The sequence below is a fragment of the Engystomops pustulosus genome, chromosome 8, assembly GCF_040894005.1.
Source record: "Engystomops pustulosus chromosome 8, aEngPut4.maternal, whole genome shotgun sequence".
In the NCBI taxonomy this organism is placed as follows: Eukaryota; Metazoa; Chordata; class Amphibia; order Anura; family Leptodactylidae; genus Engystomops; species Engystomops pustulosus.
The window spans coordinates 7680034-7704230 of NC_092418.1; the positions used below are offsets into that span (position 1 = coordinate 7680034).

The 24197-nt window shown below is 50.3% G+C and overlaps 1 protein-coding gene across 3 annotated transcripts in view; it reads left to right on the forward strand.

Moving 5' to 3' along the window:
* DOC2A (double C2 domain alpha) overlaps nucleotides 1-24197 on the forward strand; it is an 81645-nt gene that overhangs the window by 16920 nt on the left and 40528 nt on the right. For 2 of the 3 annotated variants that reach the window (XM_072119463.1, XM_072119465.1), the window contains exons 2-3: nucleotides 1333-1586; nucleotides 14184-14263. In XM_072119463.1, the coding sequence (XP_071975564.1) occupies nucleotides 1333-1586; nucleotides 14184-14263 (334 nt within the window). Of the gene's footprint in view, nucleotides 1-1328; nucleotides 1587-14183; nucleotides 14264-24197 lie in introns of all 3 variants that reach the window. The other variant, XM_072119464.1, reaches the window with a different exon arrangement.

Sequence of the window (24197 nt, forward strand, 5' to 3'; positions counted from 1 at the left end):
ACCCCGGGTCCTCCTATAGTAACATCCCCTGTACAGATCTGATCATGTGACCCCGGGTCCTCCTATAGTAACATCTCCTGTACAGATCTGATCATGTGACCCCGGGTCCTCCTATAGTAACATCCCCTGTACAGATCTGATCATGTGACCCCGGGTCCTCCTATAGTAACATCTCCTGTACAGATCTGATCATGTGACCCCGGGTCCTCCTATAGTAACATCTCCTGTACAGATCTGATCATGTGACCCCGGGTCCTCCTATAGTAACATCTCCTGTACAGATCTGATCATGTGACCCCCTGGTCCTCCTATAGTAACATCCCCTGCACAGATCTGATCATGTGACCCGGGTCCTCCTATTGTAACATCCCCTGCACAGATCTGATCATGTGACCCCGGGTCCTCCTATAGTAACATCCCCTGTACAGATCTGATCATGTGACCCCCTGGTCCTCCTATAGTAACATCCCCTGCACAGATCTGATCATGTGACCCGGGTCCTCCTATTGTAACATCCCCTGCACAGATCTGATCATGTGACCCCGGGTCCTCCTATAGTAACATCCCCTGCACAGATCTGATCATGTGACCCCGGGTCCTCCTATAGTAACATCCCCTGTACAGATCTGATCATGTGACCCCAGGTCCTCCTATAGTAACATCCCCTGTACAGATCTGATCATGTGACCCCGGGTCCTCCTATAGTAACATCCCCTGTACAGATCTGATCATGTGACCCCGGGTCCTCCTATAGTAACATCTCCTGTACAGATCTGATCATGTGACCCCCTGGTCCTCCTATAGTAACATCCCCTGCACAGATCTGATCATGTGACCCGGGTCCTCCTATAGTTATAGGTCATATGACAGTTACCTACCCTTTTCATGGCCTGTATCTAAGCTCCTGTGCAAATAATATCTGTAGTGTATCTACATTCCAGTGATGTATCTAATCTCCAGTGAAGTTTCTGGGCTCCAGTGATGTATCTAATCTCCAGTGACGTTTCTGGGCTCCAGTGATGTATCTAATCTCCAGTGACGTTTCTGGGCTCCAGTGATGTATCTAATCTCCAGTGATGTATCTGATCTCCAGTGATGTATCTAATCTCCAGTGATGTATCTAATCTCCAGTGATGTATCTGATCTCCAGTGATGTATCTGATCTCCAGTGATGTATCTGATCTCCAGTGATGTATCTAATCTCCAGTGATGTATCTGATCTCCAGTGATGTATCTGATCTCCAGTGATGTATCTAATCTCCAGTGATGTATCTGATCTCCAGTGATGTATCTGATCTCCAGTGATGTATCTAATCTCTCTCCCGCAGACAGGCTGATGACGGTCCGGCGTGGAGACAAGGTCCCCATCAGCATCCAGGAGCACATGGCCATCAATGTGTGTCCAGGGCCCATCCGCCCCATCCAGCAAATCTCCGACTACTTCCCCCGATACACCCCGTGGCCAGAGGGCGCCCCCTCCCCTACAGGACCCCCCCACAACCTGTCCCCCCTGGACATCCCGCAGCGGGCACCCGAGCAGCCCGACGACCCCGACGACCTGGACAACTACGACTCCGATGATGGAAGTAAGTGACTCCCGATACAGGAGAGTGCAGTCTCTCCGGTGTCAGTGCCGCAATCTCTGCCGTCTCTCCACTCATTCCCTGGGGGTCTCGGCTGTCTCTCTCTCTCTCCCCATTCCCTGGGGGGTCTCGGCTGTCTCTCTCTATCTCTCCTCATTCCCTGGGGGTCTCGGCTGTCTCTCTCTCTCTCTCCTCATTCCCTGGGGGGTCTCAGCTGTCTCTCTCTCTCCTCATTCCCTGGGGGGTCTCGGCTGTCTCTCTCTCTCTCCTCATTCCCTGGGGGGTCTCAGCTGTCTCTCTCTCTCCTCATTCCCTGGGGGGTCTCGGCTGTCTCTCTCTCTCTCCTCATTCCCTGGGGGTCTCGGCTGTCTCTCTCTCTCTCCTCTTTCCCTGGGGGTCTTGGCTGTCTCTCTCTCTCCTCATTCCCTGGGGGTCTCGGCTGTCTCTCTCTCTCCTCATTCCCTGGGGGTCTCAGCTGTCTCTCTCTCTCTCTCCTCATTCCCTGGGGGGTCTCGGCTGTCTCTCTCTCTCTCCTCATTCCCTGGGGGGTCTCGGCTGTCTCTCTCTCTCTCTCTCTCCTCATTCCCTGGGGGTCTCGGCTGTCTCTCTCTCTCCTCATTCCCTGGGGGTCTCAGCTGTCTCTCTCTCTCTCTCCTCATTCCCTGGGGGGTCTCGGCTGTCTCTCTCTCTCTCCTCATTCCCTGGGGGGTCTCGGCTGTCTCTCTCTCTCTCTCTCTCCTCATTCCCTGGGGGTCTCGGTTGTCTCTCTCTCTCTCTCCCTCATTCCCTGGGGGGTCTCGGGTGTCTCTCTCTCCTCATTCCCTGGGGGTCTCGGCTGTCTCTCTCTCCCCATTCCCTGGGGGGTCTCGGCTGTCTCTCTCTATCTCTCCTCATTCCCTGGGGGTCTCGGCTGTCTCTCTCTCTCCCCATTCCCTGGGGGTCTCGGCTGTCTCTCTCTATCTCTCCTCATTCCCTGGGGGTCTCGGCTGTCTCTCTCTCTCTCTCCTCATTCCCTGGGGGGTTTCGGCTGTCTCTCTCTCTCCTCATTCCCTGGGGGGTCTCGGCTGTCTCTCTCTCTCTCTCTCTCTCCTCATTCCCTGGGGGTCTCGGCTGTCTCTCTCTCTCTCTCCTCATTCCCTGGGGGTCTCGGCTGTCTCTCTCTCTCTCCCCATTCCCTGGGGGTCTCGGCTGTCTCTCTCTCTCTCCTCTTTCCCTGGGGGTCTCGGCTGTCTCTCTCTCTCCTCATTCCCTGGGGGTCTCGGCTGTCTCTCTCTCTCCTCATTCCCTGGGGGTCTCGGCTGTCTCTCTCTCTCTCTCCTCATTCCCTGAGGGGTCTCGGCTGTCTCTCTCTCTCTCTCCTCATTCCCTGGGGGGTCTCGGCTGTCTCTCTCTCTCTCTCCTCATTCCCTGGGGGTCTCGGTTGTCTCTCTCTCTCTCTCTCCCTCATTCCCTGGGGGGTCTCGGCTGTCTCTCTCTCTCTCTCTCCTCATTCCCTGGGGGTCTCGGCTGTCTCTCTCTCTCTCCTCATCCCCTGGGGGTCTCGGCTGTCTCTCTCTCTCCTCATTCCCTGGGGGTCTCGGCTGTCTCTCTCTCTCCTCATTCCCTGGGGGGTCTCGGCTGTCTCTCTCTCTCTCTCCTCATTCCCTGGGGGGTCTCGGCTGTCTCTCTCTCTCTCTCTCCCTCATTCCCTGGGGGGTCTCGGCTGTCTCTCTCTCTCTCTCTCCTCATTCCCTGGGGGTCTCGGCTGTCTCTCTCTCTCTCCTCATCCCCTGGGGGTCTCGGCTGTCTCTCTCTCTCCTCATTCCCTGGGGGTCTCGGCTGTCTCTCTCTCTCCTCATTCCCTGGGGGGTCTCGGCTGTCTCTCTCTCTCTCTCCTCATTCCCTGGGGGTCTCGGCTGTCTCTCTCTCTCCCCATTCCCTAGGGGTCTCGGCTGTCTCTCTCTCTCTCCCCATTCCCTGGGGGTCTCGGCTGTCTCTCTCTCTCTCTCCTCATTCCCTGGGGGGTCTCGGCTGTCTCTCTCTCTCCTCATTCCCTGGGGGTCTCGGCTGTCTCTCTCTCTCTCCTCATTCCCTGGGGGGTCTCGGCTGTCTCTCTCTCTCTCTCCTCATTCCCTGGGGGTCTCGGTTGTCTCTCTCTCTCTCCTCATTCCCTGGGGGTCTCGGCTGTCTCTCTCTCTCCTCATTCCCTGGGGGTCTCGGCTGTCTCTCTCTCTCTCCCCATTCCCTGGGGGTCTCGGCTGTCTCTCTCTCTCCTCATTCCCTGGGGGTCTCGGCTGTCTCTCTCTCTCTCTCCTCATTCCCTGGGGGTCTCGGCTGTCTCTCTCTCTCCTCATTCCCTGGGGGTCTCGGCTGTCTCTCTCTCTCTCCCCATTCCCTGGGGGTCTCGGCTGTCTCTCTCTCTCTCCTCATTCCCTGGGGGTCTCGGCTGTCTCTCTCTCTCCTCATTCCCTGGGGGTCTCGGCTGTCTCTCTCTCTCTCCTCATTCCCTGGGGGTCTCGGCTGTCTCTCTCTCTCTCTCCTCATTCCCTGGGGGTCTCGGCTGTCTCTCTCTCTCTCCTCATTCCCTGGGGGGTCTCGGCTGTCTCTCTCTCTCTCCTCATTCCCTGGGGGTCTCGGCTGTCTCTCTCTCTCTCCCCATTCCCTGGGGGTCTCGGCTGTCTCTCTCTCTCCTCATTCCCTGGGGGTCTCGGCTGTCTCTCTCTCTCTCCTCATTCCCTGGGGGGTCTCGGCTGTCTCTCTCTCTCTCCTCATTCCCTGGGGGTCTCGGCTGTCTCTCTCTCTCTCTCCTCATTCCCTGGGGGTCTCGGCTGTCTCTCTCTCTCTCCTCATTCCCTGGGGGTCTCGGCTGTCTCTCTCTCTCTCCTCATTCCCTGGGGGGTCTCGGCTGTCTCTCTCTCTCTCTCCTCATTCCCTGGGGGGTCTCGGCTGTCTCTCTCTCTCTCCTCATTCCCTGAGGGGTCTTGGCTGTCTCTCTCTCTCTCCTCATCCCCTGGGGGTCTCGGCTGTCTCTCTCTCTCTCTCCTCATTCCCTGGGGGGTCTCGGCTGTCTCTCTCTCTCTCCTCATTCCCTGGGGGTCTCGGCTGTCTCTCTCTCTCTCCCCATTCCCTGGGGGTCTCGGCTGTCTCTCTCTCCTCATTCCCTGGGGGGTCTTGGCTGTCTCTCTCTCCTCATTCCCTGGGGGGGTCTCGGCTGTCTCTCTCTCTCTCCTCATTCCCTGGGGGTCTCGGCTGTCTCTCTCTCTCCTCATTCCCTGGGGGGGTCTCGGCTGTCTCTCTCTCTCTCCTCATTCCCTGGGGGTCTCGGCTGTCTCTCTCTCTCTCCCCATTCCCTGGGGGTCTCGGCTGTCTCTCTCTCTCCTCATTCCCTGGGGGTCTCGGCTGTCTTTCTCTCTCTCTCCTCATTCCCTGGGGGGTCTCGGCTGTCTCTCTCTCTCTCTCCTCATTCCCTGGGGGTCTCGGCTGTCTCTCTCTCTCCTCATTCCCTGGGGGTCTCGGCTGTTTCTTTCCCTCTCCCCATTCCCTGGGGGTCTCGGCTGTCTCTTTCCCCATTCCCTGGGGGTCTCAGCTGTCTCTCTCTCTTCATTCCCTGGGGGTCTCGGCTGTCTCTCTCCTCATTCCCTGGGGGTCTCGGCTGTCTCTCTCTCTCCCCTCATTCCCTGGGGGTCTCGGCTGTCTCTCTCTCTCTCCACTCATTCCCTGGGGGGGTCTCGGCTGTCTCTCTCTCTCTCTCTCCTCATTCCCTGGGGGTCCCGGCTGTCTCTCTCCCCATTCCCCGGGGGTCTCGGCTGCCTCTCTCCCCATTCCCTGGGGGTCTTGTCTCTCCCTCTCTCCCCATTCCCTGGGGGTCTCATCTGTCTCTCTCTCTCCTCATTCCCTGGGGGTCTCGGCTGTGTCTCTCTCTCCTCATTCCCTGGGGGTCTCGGCTGTCTCTCTCTCTCTCCCCATTCCCTGGGGGTCTTGGCTGTCTCTTTCTCTCTTCATTCCCTGGGGGTCTCGGCTGTCTCTCTCTCTCTCCTCATTCCCTGGGGGTCTCGGCTGTCTCTCTCTCACTCCCCTCATTCCCTGGGGGTCTCGGCTGTCTCACTCCCCTCATTCCCTGGGGGTCTCGGCTGTCTCTCTCACTCCTCTCATTCCCTGGGGGTCTCGGCTGTCTCTCTCTCTCTCCTCATTCCCTGGGGGTCTCGGCTGTCTCTCTCTCTCTCCTCATTCCCTGGGGGTCTTGGCTGTCTCTCTCTCTCTCCTCATTCCCTGGGGGTCTCGGCTGTCTCTCTCTCTCTCTCCTCATTCCCTGGGGGTCTCGGATGTCTCTCTCTCTCTCTCCCCATTCCCTGGGGGTCTCGGCTGTCTCTCTCTCTCCCTCATTCCCTGGGGGTCTCGGCTGTCTCTCTCTCTCCCCATTCCCTGGGGGTCTCGGCTGTCTCTCTCTCTTTCCTCATTCCCTGGGGGTCTCGGCTGTCTCTCTCTCTCTCCTCATTCCCTGGGGGTCTCGGCTGTCTCTCTCACTCCCCTCATTCCCTGGGGGTCTCGGCTGTCTCTCTCACTCCCCTCATTCCCTGGGGGTCTCGGCTGTCTCTCTCACTCCCCTCATTCCCTGGGGGTCTCGGCTGTCTCTCTCTCTCCCCATTCCCTGGGGGTCTCGGCTGTCTCTCTCTCTCCTCATTCCCTGGGGGTCTCGGCTGTCTCTCTCTCTCTCCTCATTCCCTGGGGGTCTCGGCTGTCTCTCTCTCTCCTCATTCCCTGTGGGTCTCGGCTGTCTCTCTCTCTCTCCTCATTCCCTGGGGGTCTCGGCTGTCTCTCTCTCTCCTCATTCCCTGGGGGGTCTCGGCTGTCTCTCTCTCTATCTCCCTCATTCCCTGGGGGGTCTCGGCTGTCTCTCTCTCTCCTCATTCCCTGGGGGTCTCGGCTGTCTCTCTCTCTCTCCTCATTCCCTGGGGGTCTCGGCTGTCTCTCTCTCTCCTCATTCCCTGTGGGTCTCGGCTGTCTCTCTCTCTCTCCTCATTCCCTGGGGGTCTCGGCTGTCTCTCTCACTCCCCTCATTCCCTGGGGGTCTCGGCTGTCTCTCTCTCTCTCCTCATTCCCTGGGGGTCTCGGCTGTCTCTCTCTCCCCATTCCCCGGGGGTCTCGGCTGTCTCTCACTCTGTGGAGTGTGGAATCAGATGTCTTGTGTGCATTTGGGGGTCTCCTCCGCCGTCATGTGACCCCCACTAACTTTTCTTACATTAGGGGGAGTGTAGGAGCCGTGACATCACATCTACGGGGGCAGATATCATCATCCTGGGGGGGGGGGGGGGCAGATATCATCATCCTGGGGGGGGGGGCAGATATCATCATCCTAGGGGGGGGGCAGATATCATCATCCTGGGGGGGCAGATATCATCATCCTTGGGGGGGGCAGATATCCTCACCCTGGGGGGGCAGATATCATCATCCTGGGGGGGGCAGATATCATCATCCTGGGGGGGGGGGCAGATATCATCATCCTGGGGGGGGCACATATCATCCTTGGGGGGGCAGATATCTTCGCCCTGGGAGGGGAGGTGGCAAATATCATCATCCTGGGGGGGGGGGAGATATCCTCATCCTGGGGGGGGAGATATCCTCATCTGGTGGGGGGGGGGATATTACACTTTCCCACTACACATCTGTACTCAGTGTTGCCTCATGATCTGGGGGTGACTGGAGTACAGGATGGAATATAATGGTAGAAACATCAGTGCAGCTCTAGGGGTGACTGGAGTACAGGATGGAATATGATGGTAGAAACATCAGTGCAGCTCTGGGGGTGACTGGAGTACAGGATGGGATATAATGCTAGAAACATCAGTGCAGCTCTTGGGGTGACTGGAGTACATGATGGAATATAATGGTAGAAACATCAGTGCAGCTCTAGGGGTGACTGGAGTACAGGATGGAATATGATGGTAGAAACATCAGTGCAGCTCTGGGGGTGACTGGAGTACAGGATGGAATATTATGGTAGAAACATCAGTGCAGCTCTGGGGGTGACTGGAGTACAGGATGGGATATAATGCTAGAAACATCAGTGCAGCTCTGGGGGTGACTGGAGTACAGGATGGAATATAATGGTAGAAACATCAGTGCAGCTCTGGGGGTGACTGGAGTACAGGATGGAATATGATGGTAGAAACATCAGTGCAGCTCTAGGGGTGACTGGAGTACAGGATGGAATATGATGGTAGAAACATCAGTGCAGCTCTGGGGGTGACTGGAGTACAGGATGGAATATATTGGTAATAACATCAGTTTAGCTCTAGGGGTGACTGGAGTACAGGATGGAATATAATGCTAGAAACATCAGTGCAGCTCTGGGGGTGACTGGAGTACAGGATGGAATATTATGGTAGAAACATCAGTGCAGCTCTGGGGGTGACTGGAGTACAGGATGGGATATAATGCTAGAAACATCAGTGCAGCTCTAGCGTGACTGGAGTACGGGATGGAATATAATGGTAGAAACATCAGTGCAGCTCTGGGGGTGACTGGAGTACAGGATGGGATATAATGCTAGAAACATCAGTGCAGCTCTAGGGGTGACTGGAGTACAAGATGGAAAATAATGGTAGAAACATCAGTGCAGCTCTGGGGGTGACTGGAGTACAGGATGGAATATAATGGTAGAAACATCAGTGCAGCTCTAGGGGTGACTGGAGTACAGGATGGAATATGATGGTAGAAACATCAGTGCAGCTCTGGGGGTGACTGGAGTACAGGATGGGATATAATGCTAGAAACATCAGTGCAGCTCTTGGGGTGACTGGAGTACATGATGGAATATAATGGTAGAAACATCAGTGCAGCTCTAGGGGTGACTGGAGTACAGGATGGAATATGATGGTAGAAACATCAGTGCAGCTCTGGGGGTGACTGGAGTACAGGATGGAATATTATGGTAGAAACATCAGTGCAGCTCTGGGGGTGACTGGAGTACAGGATGGGATATAATGCTAGAAACATCAGTGCAGCTCTGGGGGTGACTGGAGTACAGGATGGAATATAATGGTAGAAACATCAGTGCAGCTATGGGGGTGACTGGAGTACAGGATGGAATATGATGGTAGAAACATCAGTGCAGCTCTAGGGGTGACTGGAGTACAGGATGGAATATGATGGTAGAAACATCAGTGCAGCTCTGGGGGTGACTGGAGTACAGGATGGAATATATTGGTAAAAACATCAGTTTAGCTCTAGGGGTGACTGGAGTACAGGATGGAATATAATGCTAGAAACATCAGTGCAGCTCTGGGGGTGACTGGAGTACAGGATGGAATATTATGGTAGAAACATCAGTGCAGCTCTGGGGGTGACTGGAGTACAGGATGGGATATAATGCTAGAAACATCAGTGCAGCTCTAGCGTGACTGGAGTACGGGATGGAATATAATGGTAGAAACATCAGTGCAGCTCTGGGGGTGACTGGAGTACAGGATGGGATATAATGCTAGAAACATCAGTGCAGCTCTAGGGGTGACTGGAGTACAGGATGGAAAATAATGGTAGAAACATCAGTGCAGCTCTAGGGCTGACTGGAGTATAGGATGCAATATAATGGTAGAAACATCAATGCAGCTCTACGGTGACTAGAGTACAGGATGGAATATAATGGTAGAAACATTAGTGCAGCTATGGGGGTGACTGGAGTACAGGATGGAATATGATGGTAGAAACATCAGTGCAGCTCTAGGGGTGACTGGAGTACAGGATGGAATATGATGGTAGAAACATCAGTGCAGCTCTGGGGGTGACTGGAGTACAGGATGGAATATATTGGTAAAAACATCAGTTTAGCTCTAGGGGTGACTGGAGTACAGGATGGAATATAATGCTAGAAACATCAGTGCAGCTCTGGGGGTGACTGGAGTACAGGATGGAATATTATGGTAGAAACATCAGTGCAGCTCTGGGGGTGACTGGAGTACAGGATGGGATATAATGCTAGAAACATCAGTGCAGCTCTAGCGTGACTGGAGTACGGGATGGAATATAATGGTAGAAACATCAGTGCAGCTCTGGGGGTGACTGGAGTACAGGATGGGATATAATGCTAGAAACATCAGTGCAGCTCTAGGGGTGACTGGAGTACAGGATGGAAAATAATGGTAGAAACATCAGTGCAGCTCTAGGGCTGACTGGAGTATAGGATGCAATATAATGGTAGAAACATCAATGCAGCTCTACGGTGACTAGAGTACAGGATGGAATATAATGGTAGAAACATTAGTGCAGCTCTGGGGGTGACTGGAGTACAGGATGGACTATTATGGTAGAAACATCATTGCAGCTCTAGGGGTGACTGGAGTACAGGATGCAATATTATGGTAGAAACATCAGTGCAGCTCTGGGGGTGACTGGATTAAAGGATGGAAAATAATGGTAGAAACATCAGTGCAGCTTTGGGGGTGACTGGAGTACAGGATGCAATATAATGGTAGAAACATCAGTGCAGCTCTGGGGGTGACTGGAGTACAGGATGGAATATTGTGGTAGAAACATCAGTGCAGCTTTGGGGGTGACTGGAGTACACAATGGAAAATATTGGTAGAAACATCAGTTTAGCTCTAGGGGTGACTAGAGTACAGGATGGGATATAATGCTAGAAACATCAGTGCAGCTCTAGGGGTGACTGGAGTACAGGATGCAATATTATGGTAGAAACATCAGTGCAGCTCTGGGGTGACTGGATTACAGGATGGAAAATAATGGTAGAAACATCAGTGCAGCTTTGGGGGTGACTGGAGTACAGGATGAAAAATAATGGTAGAAACATCAGTGAAGCTCTAGGGGTGACTGGAGTACAGGATGCAATATAATGGTAGAAACATTGGTGCAGCTCTAGGGGTTACTGGAGTACAGGATAGGATATAATGCTAGAAACATCAGTGCAGCTCTAGGGGTGACTGGAGTACAGGATGTAATATTATGGTAGAAACATCAGTGCAGCTCTAGGGGTGACTGGAGTACAGAATGGAATATAATGGTAGAAACATCAGTGCAACTCTGGGGGTGACTGGAGTACAGGATGGAATATGATGGTAGAAACATCAGTGCAGCTCTAGGGGTGACTGGACTACAGGATGGAATATAATGGTAGAAACATCAGTGCAGCTCTAGGTGTGACTGGAGTACAGGATGGAATATGATGGTAGAAACATCAGTGCAGCTCTTGGTGTGACTGGAGTACAGGACACAATATTGGTCTGATAAGGATCTAGTATTAGTTTCCTAGGATGATGATGTGACCAGTGGGGGGCGCTATCATGAATGTTGATATTATTGGTGGACGCTGCTTCTTAAAGGGAGGTATATGGAGATTATCTGCACTCATGGGAAGTGGCGCCCCCAGTGGTGACCTGAGGATAATGCTGCAATGTGCAGGGTGTCAGCAGGGAGGGGCTTGTCTTCTCTCTGACTGTTTCCTTCTTGTCTTTGTCATTTCCTGGGGGTCTCGGCTGTCTCTCTCTCTCCCCATTCCCTGGGGGTCTCGGCTGTCTCTCTCACTCCCCTCATTCCCTGGGGGTCTCGGCTGTCTCTCTCTCTCTCTCTTCCCATTCCCTGGGGGGTCTCGGCTGTCTCTCTCTCTCTCTCCTCATTCCCTGGGGGTCTCGGCTGTCTCTCTCTCTCACTCCCCTCATTCCCTGTGGGTCTCGGCTGTCTCTCTCTCTCCTCATTCCCTGGGGGTCTCGGCTGTCTCTCTCTCTCTCCCCATTCCCCGGGGGTCTCGGCTGTCTCTCTCTCTGTGGAGTGTGGAATCAGATGTCTTGTGTGTATTTGGGGGTCTCCTCCGCCGTCATGTGACCCCCACTCACTTTTCTTACATTAGGGGGAGTGTAGGAGCCCTGACATCACATCTACAGGGGCAGATATCATCATCCTGGGGGGGGGCAGATATCATCCTGGGGGGGGGGGGGCAGTTATCCTTACCCTGGGAGGGGGGGTGGCAGATATCATCATCCCGGGGGGAGCAGATATCATCATCGGTGGGGGGGGCAGATATCCTCACCCTGGGGGGGGGGGAGATATCCTCATCCTGGGGGGGGGGGGGGGAATATCCTCATCTGGTGGGGGGGGATATTACACTTTCCCACTACACATCTGTACTCAGTGTGGCACCATGATCTGGGGGTGACTGGAGTACTGGATGGAATATTATGGTAGAAACATCAGTTTAGCTCTAGGGTGACTGGAGTACATGATGGAATATAATGGTAGAAACATTAGTGCAGCTCTGGGGGTGACTGGAGTACAGGATGGACTATTATGGTAGAAACATCATTGCTGCTCTAGGGGTGACTGGAGTACAGGATGCAATATTATGGTAGAAACATCAGTGCAGCTCTGGGGGTGACTGGATTAAAGGATGGAAAATAATGGTAGAAACATCAGTGCAGCTTTGGGGATGACTGGAGTACAGGATGCAATATAATGGTAGAAACATCAGTGCAGCTCTGGGGGTGACTGGAGTACAGGATGAAAAATAAGGGTAGAAACATCAGTGCATCTCTAGGGGTGACTGGAGTATAGGATGCAATATAATGGTAGAAACATTGGTGCAGCTCTAGGGGTGACTGGAGTACAGGATGGGATATAATGCTAGAAACATCAGTGCAGCTCTAGGGGTGACTGGAGTACAGGATTCAATATTATGGTAGAAACATCAGTGCAGCTCTGGGGTGACTGGAGTAAAGGATGAAAAATAATGGTAGAAACATCAGTGCAGCTTTGGGGGTGACTGGAGTAAAGGATGAAAAATAATGGTAGAAACATCAGTGCAGCTCTGGGGGTGACTGGAGAACAGGATGGAATATATTGCTAGAAACATCAGTGCAGCTCTAAGGTGACTGGAGTACATGCTGGAATATAATGGTAGAAACATCAGTGCCTCTCTGGGGGTGACTGGAGTACATGATGGAATATAATGGTAGAAACATCAGTTTAGCTCTAGGGGTGACTGGAGTACAGGATGGAATATATTGGTAGAAACATCAGTGCAGCTCTGGGGGTGACTGGAGTACAGGATGGAATATAATGGTAGAAACATCAGTGCAGCTCTGGGGGTGACTGGAGTACAGGATGGAATATATTGGTAGAAACATCAGTTTAGCTCTAGGGGTGACTGGAGTACAGGATGGAATATATTGGTAGAAACATCAGTTTAGCTCTAGGGGTGACTGGAGTACAGGATGGAATATATTGGTAGAAACATCAGTTTAGCTCTAGGGTTGACTGGAGTACAGGATGGAATATAATGGTAGAAACATCAGTGCAGCTCTGGGGGTGACTGGAGTACAGGATGGAATATTATGGAAGAAACATCAGTGCAGCTTTGGGGGTGACTGGAGTACAGGATGGAAAATATTGGTTGAAACATCAGTTTAGCTCTAGGGGTGACTGGAGTACAGGATGGAATATATTGGTAGAAACATCAGTTTAGCTCTAGGGGTGACTGGAGTACAGGATGGAATATATTGGTAGAAACATCAGTTTAGCTCTAGGGGTGACTGGAGTACAGGATGGAATATATTGGTAGAAACATCTGTTTAGCTCTAGGGGTGACTGGAGTACAGGATGGAATATAATGGTAGAAACATCAGTGCAGCTCTGGGGGTGACTAGAGTACAGGGTGGAATATTATGGTAGAAACATCAGTGCAGCTCTGGGGGTGACTGAAGTACAGGATGGGATATAATGCTAGAAACATCAGTGGAGCTCTAGGGTGACTGGAGTACATGATGGAATATAATGGTAGAAACATCAGTGCAGCTCTAGGGGTGACTGGAGTATAGGATGCAATATAATGGTAGAAACATTGGTGCAGCTCTAGGGGTGACTGGAGTACATGATGGGATATAATGCTAGAAACATCAGTGCAGCTCTAGGGGTGACTGGAGTACAGGATGCAATATTATGGTAGAAACATCAGTGCAGCTTTGGGGGTGACTGGAGTACAGGATGAAAAATAATGGTAGAAACATCAGTGCAGCTCTAGGGGTGACTGGAGTACTGGATGCAATATAATGGTAGAAACATTGGTGCATCTCTAGGGGTGACTGGAGTACAGGATGGGATGTAATGCTAGAAACATCAGTTTAGCTCTAGGGCTGACTGGAGTACAGGATATAATATAATGGTAGAAACATCAGTGCAGCTCTAGGGGTGACTGGAGTACAGGATGGAATATGATGGTAAAAACATCAGTGCAGCTCTAGGGGTGACTGGAGTACAGGATGGAATATAATGGTAGAAACATCAGTGCAGCTCTGGGGGTGACTGGAGTACAGGATGGAATATGATGGTAGAAACATCAGTGCAGCTCTGGGTGTGACTGGAGTACAGGACACAATATTGGTCTGATAAGGATCTAGTATTAGTTTCCTAGGATGATGATGTGACCAGTGGGGGGCGCTATCATGAATGTTGATATTATTGGTGGACGCTGCTTCTTAAAGGGACGTATATGGAGATTATCTGCACTCATGGGAAGTGGCGCCCCCAGTGGTGACCTGAGGATAATGCTGCAATGTGCAGGGTGTCAGCAGGGAGGGGCTTGTCTTCTCTCTGACTGTTTCCTTCTTGTCTTTGCAGCTTCACTCGGGACACTGGAGTTCGAGTTATTGTACGACCAGGAGAAATGTATCCTCCAGTGCGACATCCTGCGAGCCAAGGTACCGGGGGATTAGATACACAGCTCTGCAGACAGTATCACACAGGATGGGATTAGATACACAGCTCAGCAGGCAGTATCACACAGGATAGGATTAGATACACAGCTCAGCAGACAGTATCACACAGGAGAGGATTAGATACACAGCTCAGCAGGCAGTATCACACAGGATAGGATTAGATACACAGCTCAGCAGACAGTACCACACAGGATAGGATTAGATACACAGCTCAGCAGACAGTATCACACAGGATAGGATTAGATACACAGCTCAGCAGACAGTATCACACAGGATAGGATTAGATACACAGCTCAGAAGACAGTATCACACAGGATAGGATTAGATACACAGCTCAGCAGACAGTATCACACAGGATAGGATTAGATACACAGCTCAGCAGGCAGTATCACACAGGATAGGATTAGATACACAGCTCAGCAGACAGTATCACACAGGATAGGATTAGATACACAGCTCAGCAGGCAGTATCACACAGGATGGGATTAGATACACGGCTCAGCAGACAGTATCACACAGGATGGGATTAGATACACAGCTCAGCAGACAGTATCACACAGGATGGGATTAGATACACAGCTCAGCAGGCAGTATCACACAGGATAGGATTAGATACACAGCTCAGCAGACAGTATCACACAGGAGAGGATTAGATACACAGCTCAGCAGGCAGTATCACACAGGATGGGATTAGATACACAGCTCAGCAGACAGTATCACACAGGATGGGATTAGATACACAGCTCAGCAGGCAGTATCACACAGGATAGGATTAGATACACAGCTCAGCAGACAGTACCACACAGGATAGGATTAGATACACAGCTCAGCAGACAGTATCACACAGGATAGGATTAGATACACAGATCAGCAGACAGTATCACACAGGATAGGATTAGATACACAGCTCAGAAGACAGTATCACACAGGATAGGATTAGATACACAGCTCAGCAGACAGTATCACACAGGATAGGATTAGATACACAGCTCAGCAGGCAGTATCACACAGGATAGGATTAGATACACAGCTCAGCAGACAGTATCACACAGGATAGGATTAGATACACAGCTCAGCAGGCAGTATCACACAGGATGGGATTAGATACACGGCTCAGCAGACAGTATCACACAGGATGGGATTAGATACACAGCTCAGCAGGCAGTATCACACAGGATAGGATTAGATACACAGCTCAGCAGACAGTACCACACAGGATAGGATTAGATACACAGCTCAGCAGCCAGTATCACACAGGATAGGATTAGATACACAGCTCAGCAGACAGTATCACACAGGATAGGATTAGATACACAGCTCAGCAGACAGTATCACACAGGATAGGATTAGATACACAGCTCAGCAGACAGTATCACACAGGATAGGATTAGATACACAGCTCAGCAGACAGTATCACACAGGATAGGATTAGATACACAGCTCAGCAGACAGTATCACACAGGATAGGATTAGATACACAGCTCAGCAGACAGTATCACACAGGATAGGATTAGATACACAGCTCAGCAGACAGTATCACACAAGATAGGATTAGATACACAGCTCAGCAGTCAGTATCACACAGGATAGGATTAGATACACAACTCAGCAGACAGTATCACACATGATAGGATTAGATACACAGCTCAGCAGACAGTATCACACAGGATAGGATTAGATACACAACTCAACAGACAGTATCACACAGGATAGGATTAGATACACAGCTCAGCAGACAGTATCACACAGGATGGGATAAGATACACAGCTCAGCAGACAGTATCACACAAGATAGGATTAGATACACAACTCAACAGACAGTATCACACAGGATAGGATTAGATACACAGCTCAGCAGACAGTATCACACAGGATGGGATAAGATACACAGCTCAGCAGACAGTATCACACAGGATGAGATTAGATACACAGGTCAGCAGACAGTATCACACAGGAGAGGATTAGATACACAGCTCAGCAGACAGTATCACACAGGATAGGATTAGATACACAGCTCAGCAGGCAGTATCACACAGGATAGGATTAGATACACAGCTCAGCAGGCAGTATCACACAGGAGAGGATTAGATACACAGCTCAGCAGACAGTATCACACAGGATAGGATTAGATACACAGCTCAGCAGGCAGTATCACACAGGATGGGATTAGATACACGGCTCAGCAGACAGTATCACACAGGATGGGATTAGATACACAGCTCAGCAGGCAGTATCACACAGGATAGGATTAGATACACAGCTCAGCAGACAGTACCACACAGGATAGGATTAGATACACAGCTCAGCAGACAGTATCACACAGGATAGGATTAGATACACAGCTCAGCAGACAGTATCACACAGGATAGGATTAGATACACAGCTCAGCAGACAGTATCACACAGGATAGGATTAGATACACAGCTCAGCAGACAGTATCACACAAGATAGGATTAGATACACAACTCAGCAGACAGTATTACACAGGGTGGGATTAGATACACAGCTCAGCAGACAGTATCACACAGGATGAGATTAGATACACAGGTCAGCAGACAGTATCACACAGGAGAGGATTAGATACACAGCTCAGCAGACAGTATCACACAGGATAGGATTAGATACACAGCTCAGCAGACAGTATCACACAGGATAGGATTAGATACACAGCTCAGCAGGCAGTATCACACAGGATAGGATTAGATACACAGCTCAGCAGACAGTATCACACAGGAGAGGATGAGATACACAGCTCAGCAGTATCACACAGGAGAGGATTAGATACACAGCTCAGCAGACAGTATCACACAGGAGAGGATGAGATACACAGCTCAGCAGACAGTATCACACAGGATGGGATTAGATACACAGCTCAGCAGGCAGTATCACACAGGATAGGATTAGATACACAGCTCAGCAGACAGTATCACACAGGATAGGATTAGATACACAGCTCAGCAGACAGTATCACACAGGATAGGATTAGATACACAGCTCAGCAGACAGTATCACACAGGATAGGATTAGATACACAGCTCAGCAGACAGTATCACACAGGATAGGATTAGATACACGGCTCTGCAGACAGTATCACACAGGAGAGGATTAGATACACAGCTCAGCAGACAGTATCACACAGGATAGGATTAGATACACAGCTCAGCAGACTGTATCACACAGGAGAGGATTAGATACACAGCTCAGCAGACAGTATCACACAGGATAGGATTAGATACACAGCTCAGCAGACAGTATCACACAGGATAGGATTAGATACACAGCTCAGCAGACAGTATCACACAGGATAGGATTAGATACACAGCTCAGCAGACAGTATCACACAGGATGGGATTAGATACACAGCTCAGCAGACAGTATCACACAGGAGAGGATGAGATACACAGCTCAGCAGTATCACACAGGAGAGGATTAGATACACAGCTCAGCAGTCAGTATCACACAGGATAGGATTAGATACACAGCTCAGCAGTATCACACAGGATAGGATTAGATACACAGCTCAGCAGTATCACACAGGAGAGGATTAGATACACAGCTCAGCAGACAGTATCACACAGGAGAGGATTAGATACACAGCTCAGCAGACAGTATCACACAGGAGAGGATTAGATACACAGCTCAGCAGACAGTATCACACAGGATGGGATTAGATACACAGCTCAGCAGACAGTATCACACAGGACAGGATTAGATACACAGCTCAGCAGACAGTATCACACAGGATAGGATTAGATACAAAGCTCAGCAGACAGTATCACACAGGATAGGATTAGATACACAGCTCAGAAGACAGTATCACACAGGATAGGATTAGATACACAGCTCAGCAGGCAGTATCACACAGGATGGGATTAGATACACATCTCAGCAGACAGTATCACACAGGATAGGATTAGATACACAGCTCAGCAGACAGTATCACACAGGATAGGATTAGATACACAGCTCAGCAGGCAGTATCACACAGGAGAGGATTAGATACACAGCTCAGCAGACAGTATCACACAGGATAAGATTAGATACACAGCTCTGCAGACAGTATCACACAGGAGAGGATTAGATACACAGCTCAGCAGGCAGTATCACACAGGATAGGATTAGATACACAGCTCAGCAGACAGTATCACACAGGATGGGATTAGATACACAGCTCAGCAGCCAGTATCACATAGGATGGGATTAGATACACAGCTCAGTAGACAGTATCACACAGGATAGGATTAGATACACATCTCAGCAGACAGTATCACACAGGATAGGATTAGATACAAAGCTCAGCAGACAGTATCACACAGGATAGGATTAGATACACAGCTCAGCAGACAGTATCACACAGGACAGGATTAGATACACAGCTCAGCAGACAGTATCACACAGGATAGGATTAGATACACAGCTCAGCAGACAGTATCACACAGAATGGGATTAGATACACAGCTCAGCAGGCAGTATCACACAGGATAGGATTAGATACACAGCTCAGCAGCTTGTATCACACAGGAGAGGATTAGATACACAGCTCAGCAGACAGTATCACACAGGATAGGATTAGATACACCGCTCAGCAGACAGTATCACACAGGATAGGATTAGATACACAGCTCAGCAGACTGTATCACACAGGATAGGATTAGATACACAGCTCAGCAGTCAGTATCACACAGGAGAGGATTAGATACACAGCTCAGCAGACAGTATCACACAAGAGAGGATTAGATACACAGCTCAGCAGACAGTATCACACAGGATAGGATTAGATACACGGCTCAGCAGACAGTATCACACAGGATAGGATTAGATACACAGCTCAGCAGGCAGTATCACACAGGATAGGATTAGTTACACAGCACAGCAGTCAGTATCACACAGGATAGGATTAGATACACAGCTCAGCAGGCAGTATCACACAGGATAGGATTAGATACACAGCTCAGCAGGCAGTATCACACATGATAGGATTAGATACACATCTCAGCAGACAGTATCACACAGGATGGGATTAGATACACAGCTCAGCAGACAGTATCACACAGGATGGGATTAGATACACAGCTCAGCAGACAGTATCACACAGGATAGGATTAGATACACAGCTCAGCAGACAGTATCACACAGGAGAGGATGAGATACACAGCTCAGCAGGCAGTATCACACAGGAGAGGATTAGATACACAGCTCAGCAGACAGTATCACACAGGATGGGATTAGATACACAGCTCAGCAGACAGTATCACACAGGATAGGATTAGATACACAGCTCAGCAGACAGTATCACACAGGATAGGATTAGATACACAGCTCAGCAGACAGTATCACACAGGATAGGATTAGATACACATCTCAGCAGACAGTATCACACAGGATAGGATTAGATACACAGCTCAGCAGACAGTATCACACAGGATAGGATTAGATACACAGCTCAGCAGGCAGTATCACACAGGATAGGATTAGATACACAGCTCAGCAGACAGTATCACACAGGATAGGATTAGATACACAGCTCAGCAGACAGTATCACACAGGATAGGATTAGAAACACAGCTCAGCAGACAGTATCACACAGGAGAGGATTAGATACACAGCTCAGCAGGCAGTATCACACAGGATAGGATTAGATACACAGCTCAGCAGTATCACACAGGATAGGATTAGATACACAGCTCAGCAGGCAGTATCACACAGGATAGGATTAGATACACAGCTCAGCAGACAGTATCACACAGGAGAGGATTAGATACACAGCTCAGCAGACAGTATCACACAGGAGAAGATTAGATACACAGCTCAGCAGTCAGTTTCACACAGGATAGTATTAGATACACAGCTCAGCAGACAGTATCACACAGGATAGGATTAGATACACAGCTCAGCAGTATCACATAGGACAGGATTAGATACACAGCTGAGCAGGCAGTATCACACAGGATAGGATTAGATACACAGCTCAGCAGTATCACACAGGATAGGATTAGATACACAGCTCAGCAGACAGTATCACACAGGATAGGATTAGATACACAGCTCAGCAGCCAGTATCACACAGGAGAGGATTAGATACACGGATCAGCAGTCAGTATCACACAGGAGAGGATTAGATACACAGCTCACTAGTATCACACAGGATAGGATTAGATACACAGCTCAGCAGACAGTATCACACAGGATAGGATTAGATACACAGCTCAGCAGACAGTATCACACAGGATAGGATTAGATACACAGCTCAGCAGACAGTATCACACATGATAGGATTAGATACACAGCTCAGCAGTCAGTATCACACAGGAGAGGATTAGATACACAGCTCAGCAGACAGTATCACACAGGAGAGGATTAGATACACAGCTCAGCAGTCAGTATCACACAGGATGGGATTAGATACACAGCTCAGCAGACAGTATCACACAGGAGAGGATTAGATACACAGCTCAGCAGACAGTATCACACAGGATAGGATTAGATACACAGCTCAGCAGACAGTATCACACAGGATAGGATTAGATACACAGCTCAGCAGACAGTATCACACAGGATAGGATTAGATACACAGCTCAGCAGACAGTATCACACAGGATAGGATTAGATACACAGCTCAGCAGACAGTATCACACAGTATAGGATTAGATACACAGCTCAGCAGACCGTATCACACAGGATAGGATTAGATACACAGCTCAGCAGACAGTATCACACAGGATGGGATTAGATACACAGCTCAGCAGACAGTATCACACAGGATATGATTAGATACACAGCTCAGCAGTCAGTATCACACAGGATAGGATTAGATACACAGCTCAGCAGGCAGTATCACACAGGATAGGATTAGATACACAGCTCAGCAGACAGTATCACACAGGATGGGATTAGATACACAGCTCAGCAGACAGTATCACACAGGATAGGATTAGATACACAGCTCAGCAGGCAGTATCACACAGGATAGGATTAGATACACAGCTCAGCAGACAGTATCACACAGGATAGGATTAGATACACAGTTCAGCAGACAGTATCACACAGGATAGGATTAGATACACAGCTCAGCAGGGAGTATCACACAGGATGGGATTAGATACACAGCTCAGCAGTCAGTATCACACAGGAGAGGATGAGATACACAGCTCAGCAGACAGTATCGCACAGGATAGAATTAGATACACAGCTCAGCAGACAGTATCACACATGATAGGATTAGATACACAGCTCAGCAGACAGTATCACACAGGACAGGATTAGATACACAGCTCAGCAGGCAGTATCACACAGGATAGGATTAGATACACAGCTCAGCAGTCAGTATCACACAGGATAGGATTAGATACACAGCTCAGCAGTCAGTATCACACAGGATAGGATTAGATACACAGCTCAGCAGGCAGTATCACACAGGATAGGATTAGATACACAGCTCAGCAGGCAGTATCACACAGGATAGGATTAGATACTCAGCAGGCAGTATCAGTAGAATGCGCTGTGTGTGTAGTGTCTGCGCTGTATGTGTGTAGTGTCTGCGCTGTGTGTGTGTAGTGTCTGCGCTGTGTGTGTGTAGTGTCTGCGCTGTGTGTGTGTGTAGTGTCTGCGCTGTGTGTGTGTAGTGTCTGCGCTGTGTGTGTAGTGTCTGCGCTGTGTGTGTGTGTAGTGTCTGCGCTGTATGTGTGTAGTGTCTGCGCTGTGTGTGTGTAGTGTCTGCGCTGTGTGTGTGTAGTGTCTGCGCTGTGTGTGTGTAGTGTCTGCGCTGTGTGTGTAGTGTCTGCGCTGTGTGTGTGTAGTGTCTGCGCTGTATGTGTGTAGTGTCTGCGCTGTGTGTGTAGTGTCTGCGCTGTGTGTGTGTAGTGTCTGCGCTGTGTGTGTGTGTAGTGTCTGCGCTGTGTGTGTGTAGTGTCTGCGCTGTGTGTGTGTAGTGTCTGCGCTGTGTGTGTGTGTAGTGTCTGCGCTGTGTGTGTAGTGTCTGCGCTGTGTGTGTGTGTAGTGTCTGCGCTGTGTGTGTGTGTGTAGTGTCTGTGCTGTGTGTGTAGTGTCTGCGCTGTGTGTGTGTAGTGTCTGCGCTGTGTGTGTGTGTGTGTAGTGTCTGCGCTGTGTGTGTAGTGTCTGCGCTGTGTGTGTAGTGTCTGTGCTGTGTGTGTGTGTAGTGTCTGCGCTGTGTGTGTAGTGTCTGCGCTGTGTGTGTAGTGTCTGTGCTATGTGTGTGTGTAGTGTCTGCGCTGTGTGTGTAGTGTCTGCGCTGTGTGTGTAGTGTCTGCGCTGTGTGTGTAGTGTCTGCGCTGTGTGTGTAGTGTCTGCGCTGTGTGTGTGTGTAGTGTCTCCGCTGTGTGTGTGTGTGTAGTGTCTGTGCTATGTGTGTAGTGTCTGCGCTGTGTGTGTGTAGTGTCTGTGCTGTATGTGTAGTGTCTGTGCTGTGTGTGTAGTGTCTGCGCTGTGTGTGTAGTGTCTGCGCTGTGTGTGTGTGTGTAGTGTCTGTGCTATGTGTGTAGTGTCTGCGCTGTGTGTGTGTAGTGTCTGTGCTGTATGTGTAGTGTCTGTGCTGTGTGTGTAGTGTCTGTGCTGTATGTGTAGTGTCTGCGCTGTGTGTGTAGTGTCTGCGCTGGTTGTGTAGTGTCTGCGCTGTGTGTGTGTAGTGTCTGCGCTGTGTGTGTAGTGTCTGCGCTGTGTGTGTGTGTAGTGTCTGCGCTGTGTGTGTGTGTGTGTAGTGTCTGCGCTGTGTGTGTGTGTGTAGTGTCTGCGCTGTGTGTGTGTAGTGTCTGCGCTGTGTGTGTGTGTAGTGTCTGCGCTGTGTGTGTGTGTAGTGTCTGCGCTGTGTGTGTGTAGTGTCTGTGCTGTGTGTGTGTGTAGTGTCTGCGCTGTGTGTGTAGTGTCTGTGCTATGTATGTGTGTGTAGTGTCTGCGCTGTGTGTGTAGTGTCTGCGCTGTGTGTGTGTAGTGTCTGCGCTGTGTGTGTAGTGTCTGCTCTGTGTGTGTGTGTGTAGTGTCTGCGCTGTGTGTGTAGTGTCTGTGCTATGTGTGTGTGTAGTGTGTGCGCTGTGTGTGTGTAGTGTCTGCGCTGTGTATGTGTGTGTAGTGTCTGCGCTGTGTGTGTAGTGTCTGCGCTGTGTGTGTGTAGTGTCTGCGCTGTGTGTGTAGTGTCTGCTCTGTGTGTGTGTGTGTAGTGTCTGTGCTGTGTGTGTGTGTAGTGTCTGCGCTGTGTGTGTAGTGTCTGTGCTATGTGTGTGTGTAGTGTCTGCGCTGTGTGTGTGTAGTGTCTGCGCTGTGTGTGTGTAGTGTCTGTGCTATGTGTGTGTGTAGTGTCTGCGCTGTGTGTGTGTAGTGTCTGCGCTGTGTGTGTGTGTAGTGTCTGCGCTGTGTGTGTGTGTGTAGTGTCTGCGCTGTGTGTGTGTGTGTAGTGTCTGCGCTGTGTGTGTGTGTGTGTAGTGTCTGCGCTGTGTGTGTGTAGTGTCTGCGCTGTGTGTGTGTGTAGTGTCTGCGCTGTGTGTGTGTGTAGTGTCTGCGCTGTGTGTGTGTGTAGTGTCTGCGCTGTGTGTGTGTGTAGTGTCTGCGCTGTGTGTGTAGTTTCTGCGATGTATGTGTAGTGTCTGCGCTGTGTGTGTGTAGTGTCTGCGCTGTGTGTGTGTAGTGTCTGCGCTGTGTGTGTGTAGTGTCTGCGCTGTGTGTGTGTAGTGTCTGCGCTGTGTGTGTGTAGTGTCTGCGCTGTGTGTGTGTAGTGTCTGCGCTGCGTGTGTGTGTAGTGTCTGCGGTGTGTGTGTGTGTGTAGTGTCTCCGCTGTGTGTGTGTAGTGTCTGTGCTATGTGTGTAGTGTCTGTGCTATGTGTGTAGTGTCTGTGCTATGTGTGTAGTGTCTGCGCTGTGTGTGTAGTGTCTGCGCTGTGTGTGTGTGTAGTGTCTGCGCTGTGTGTGT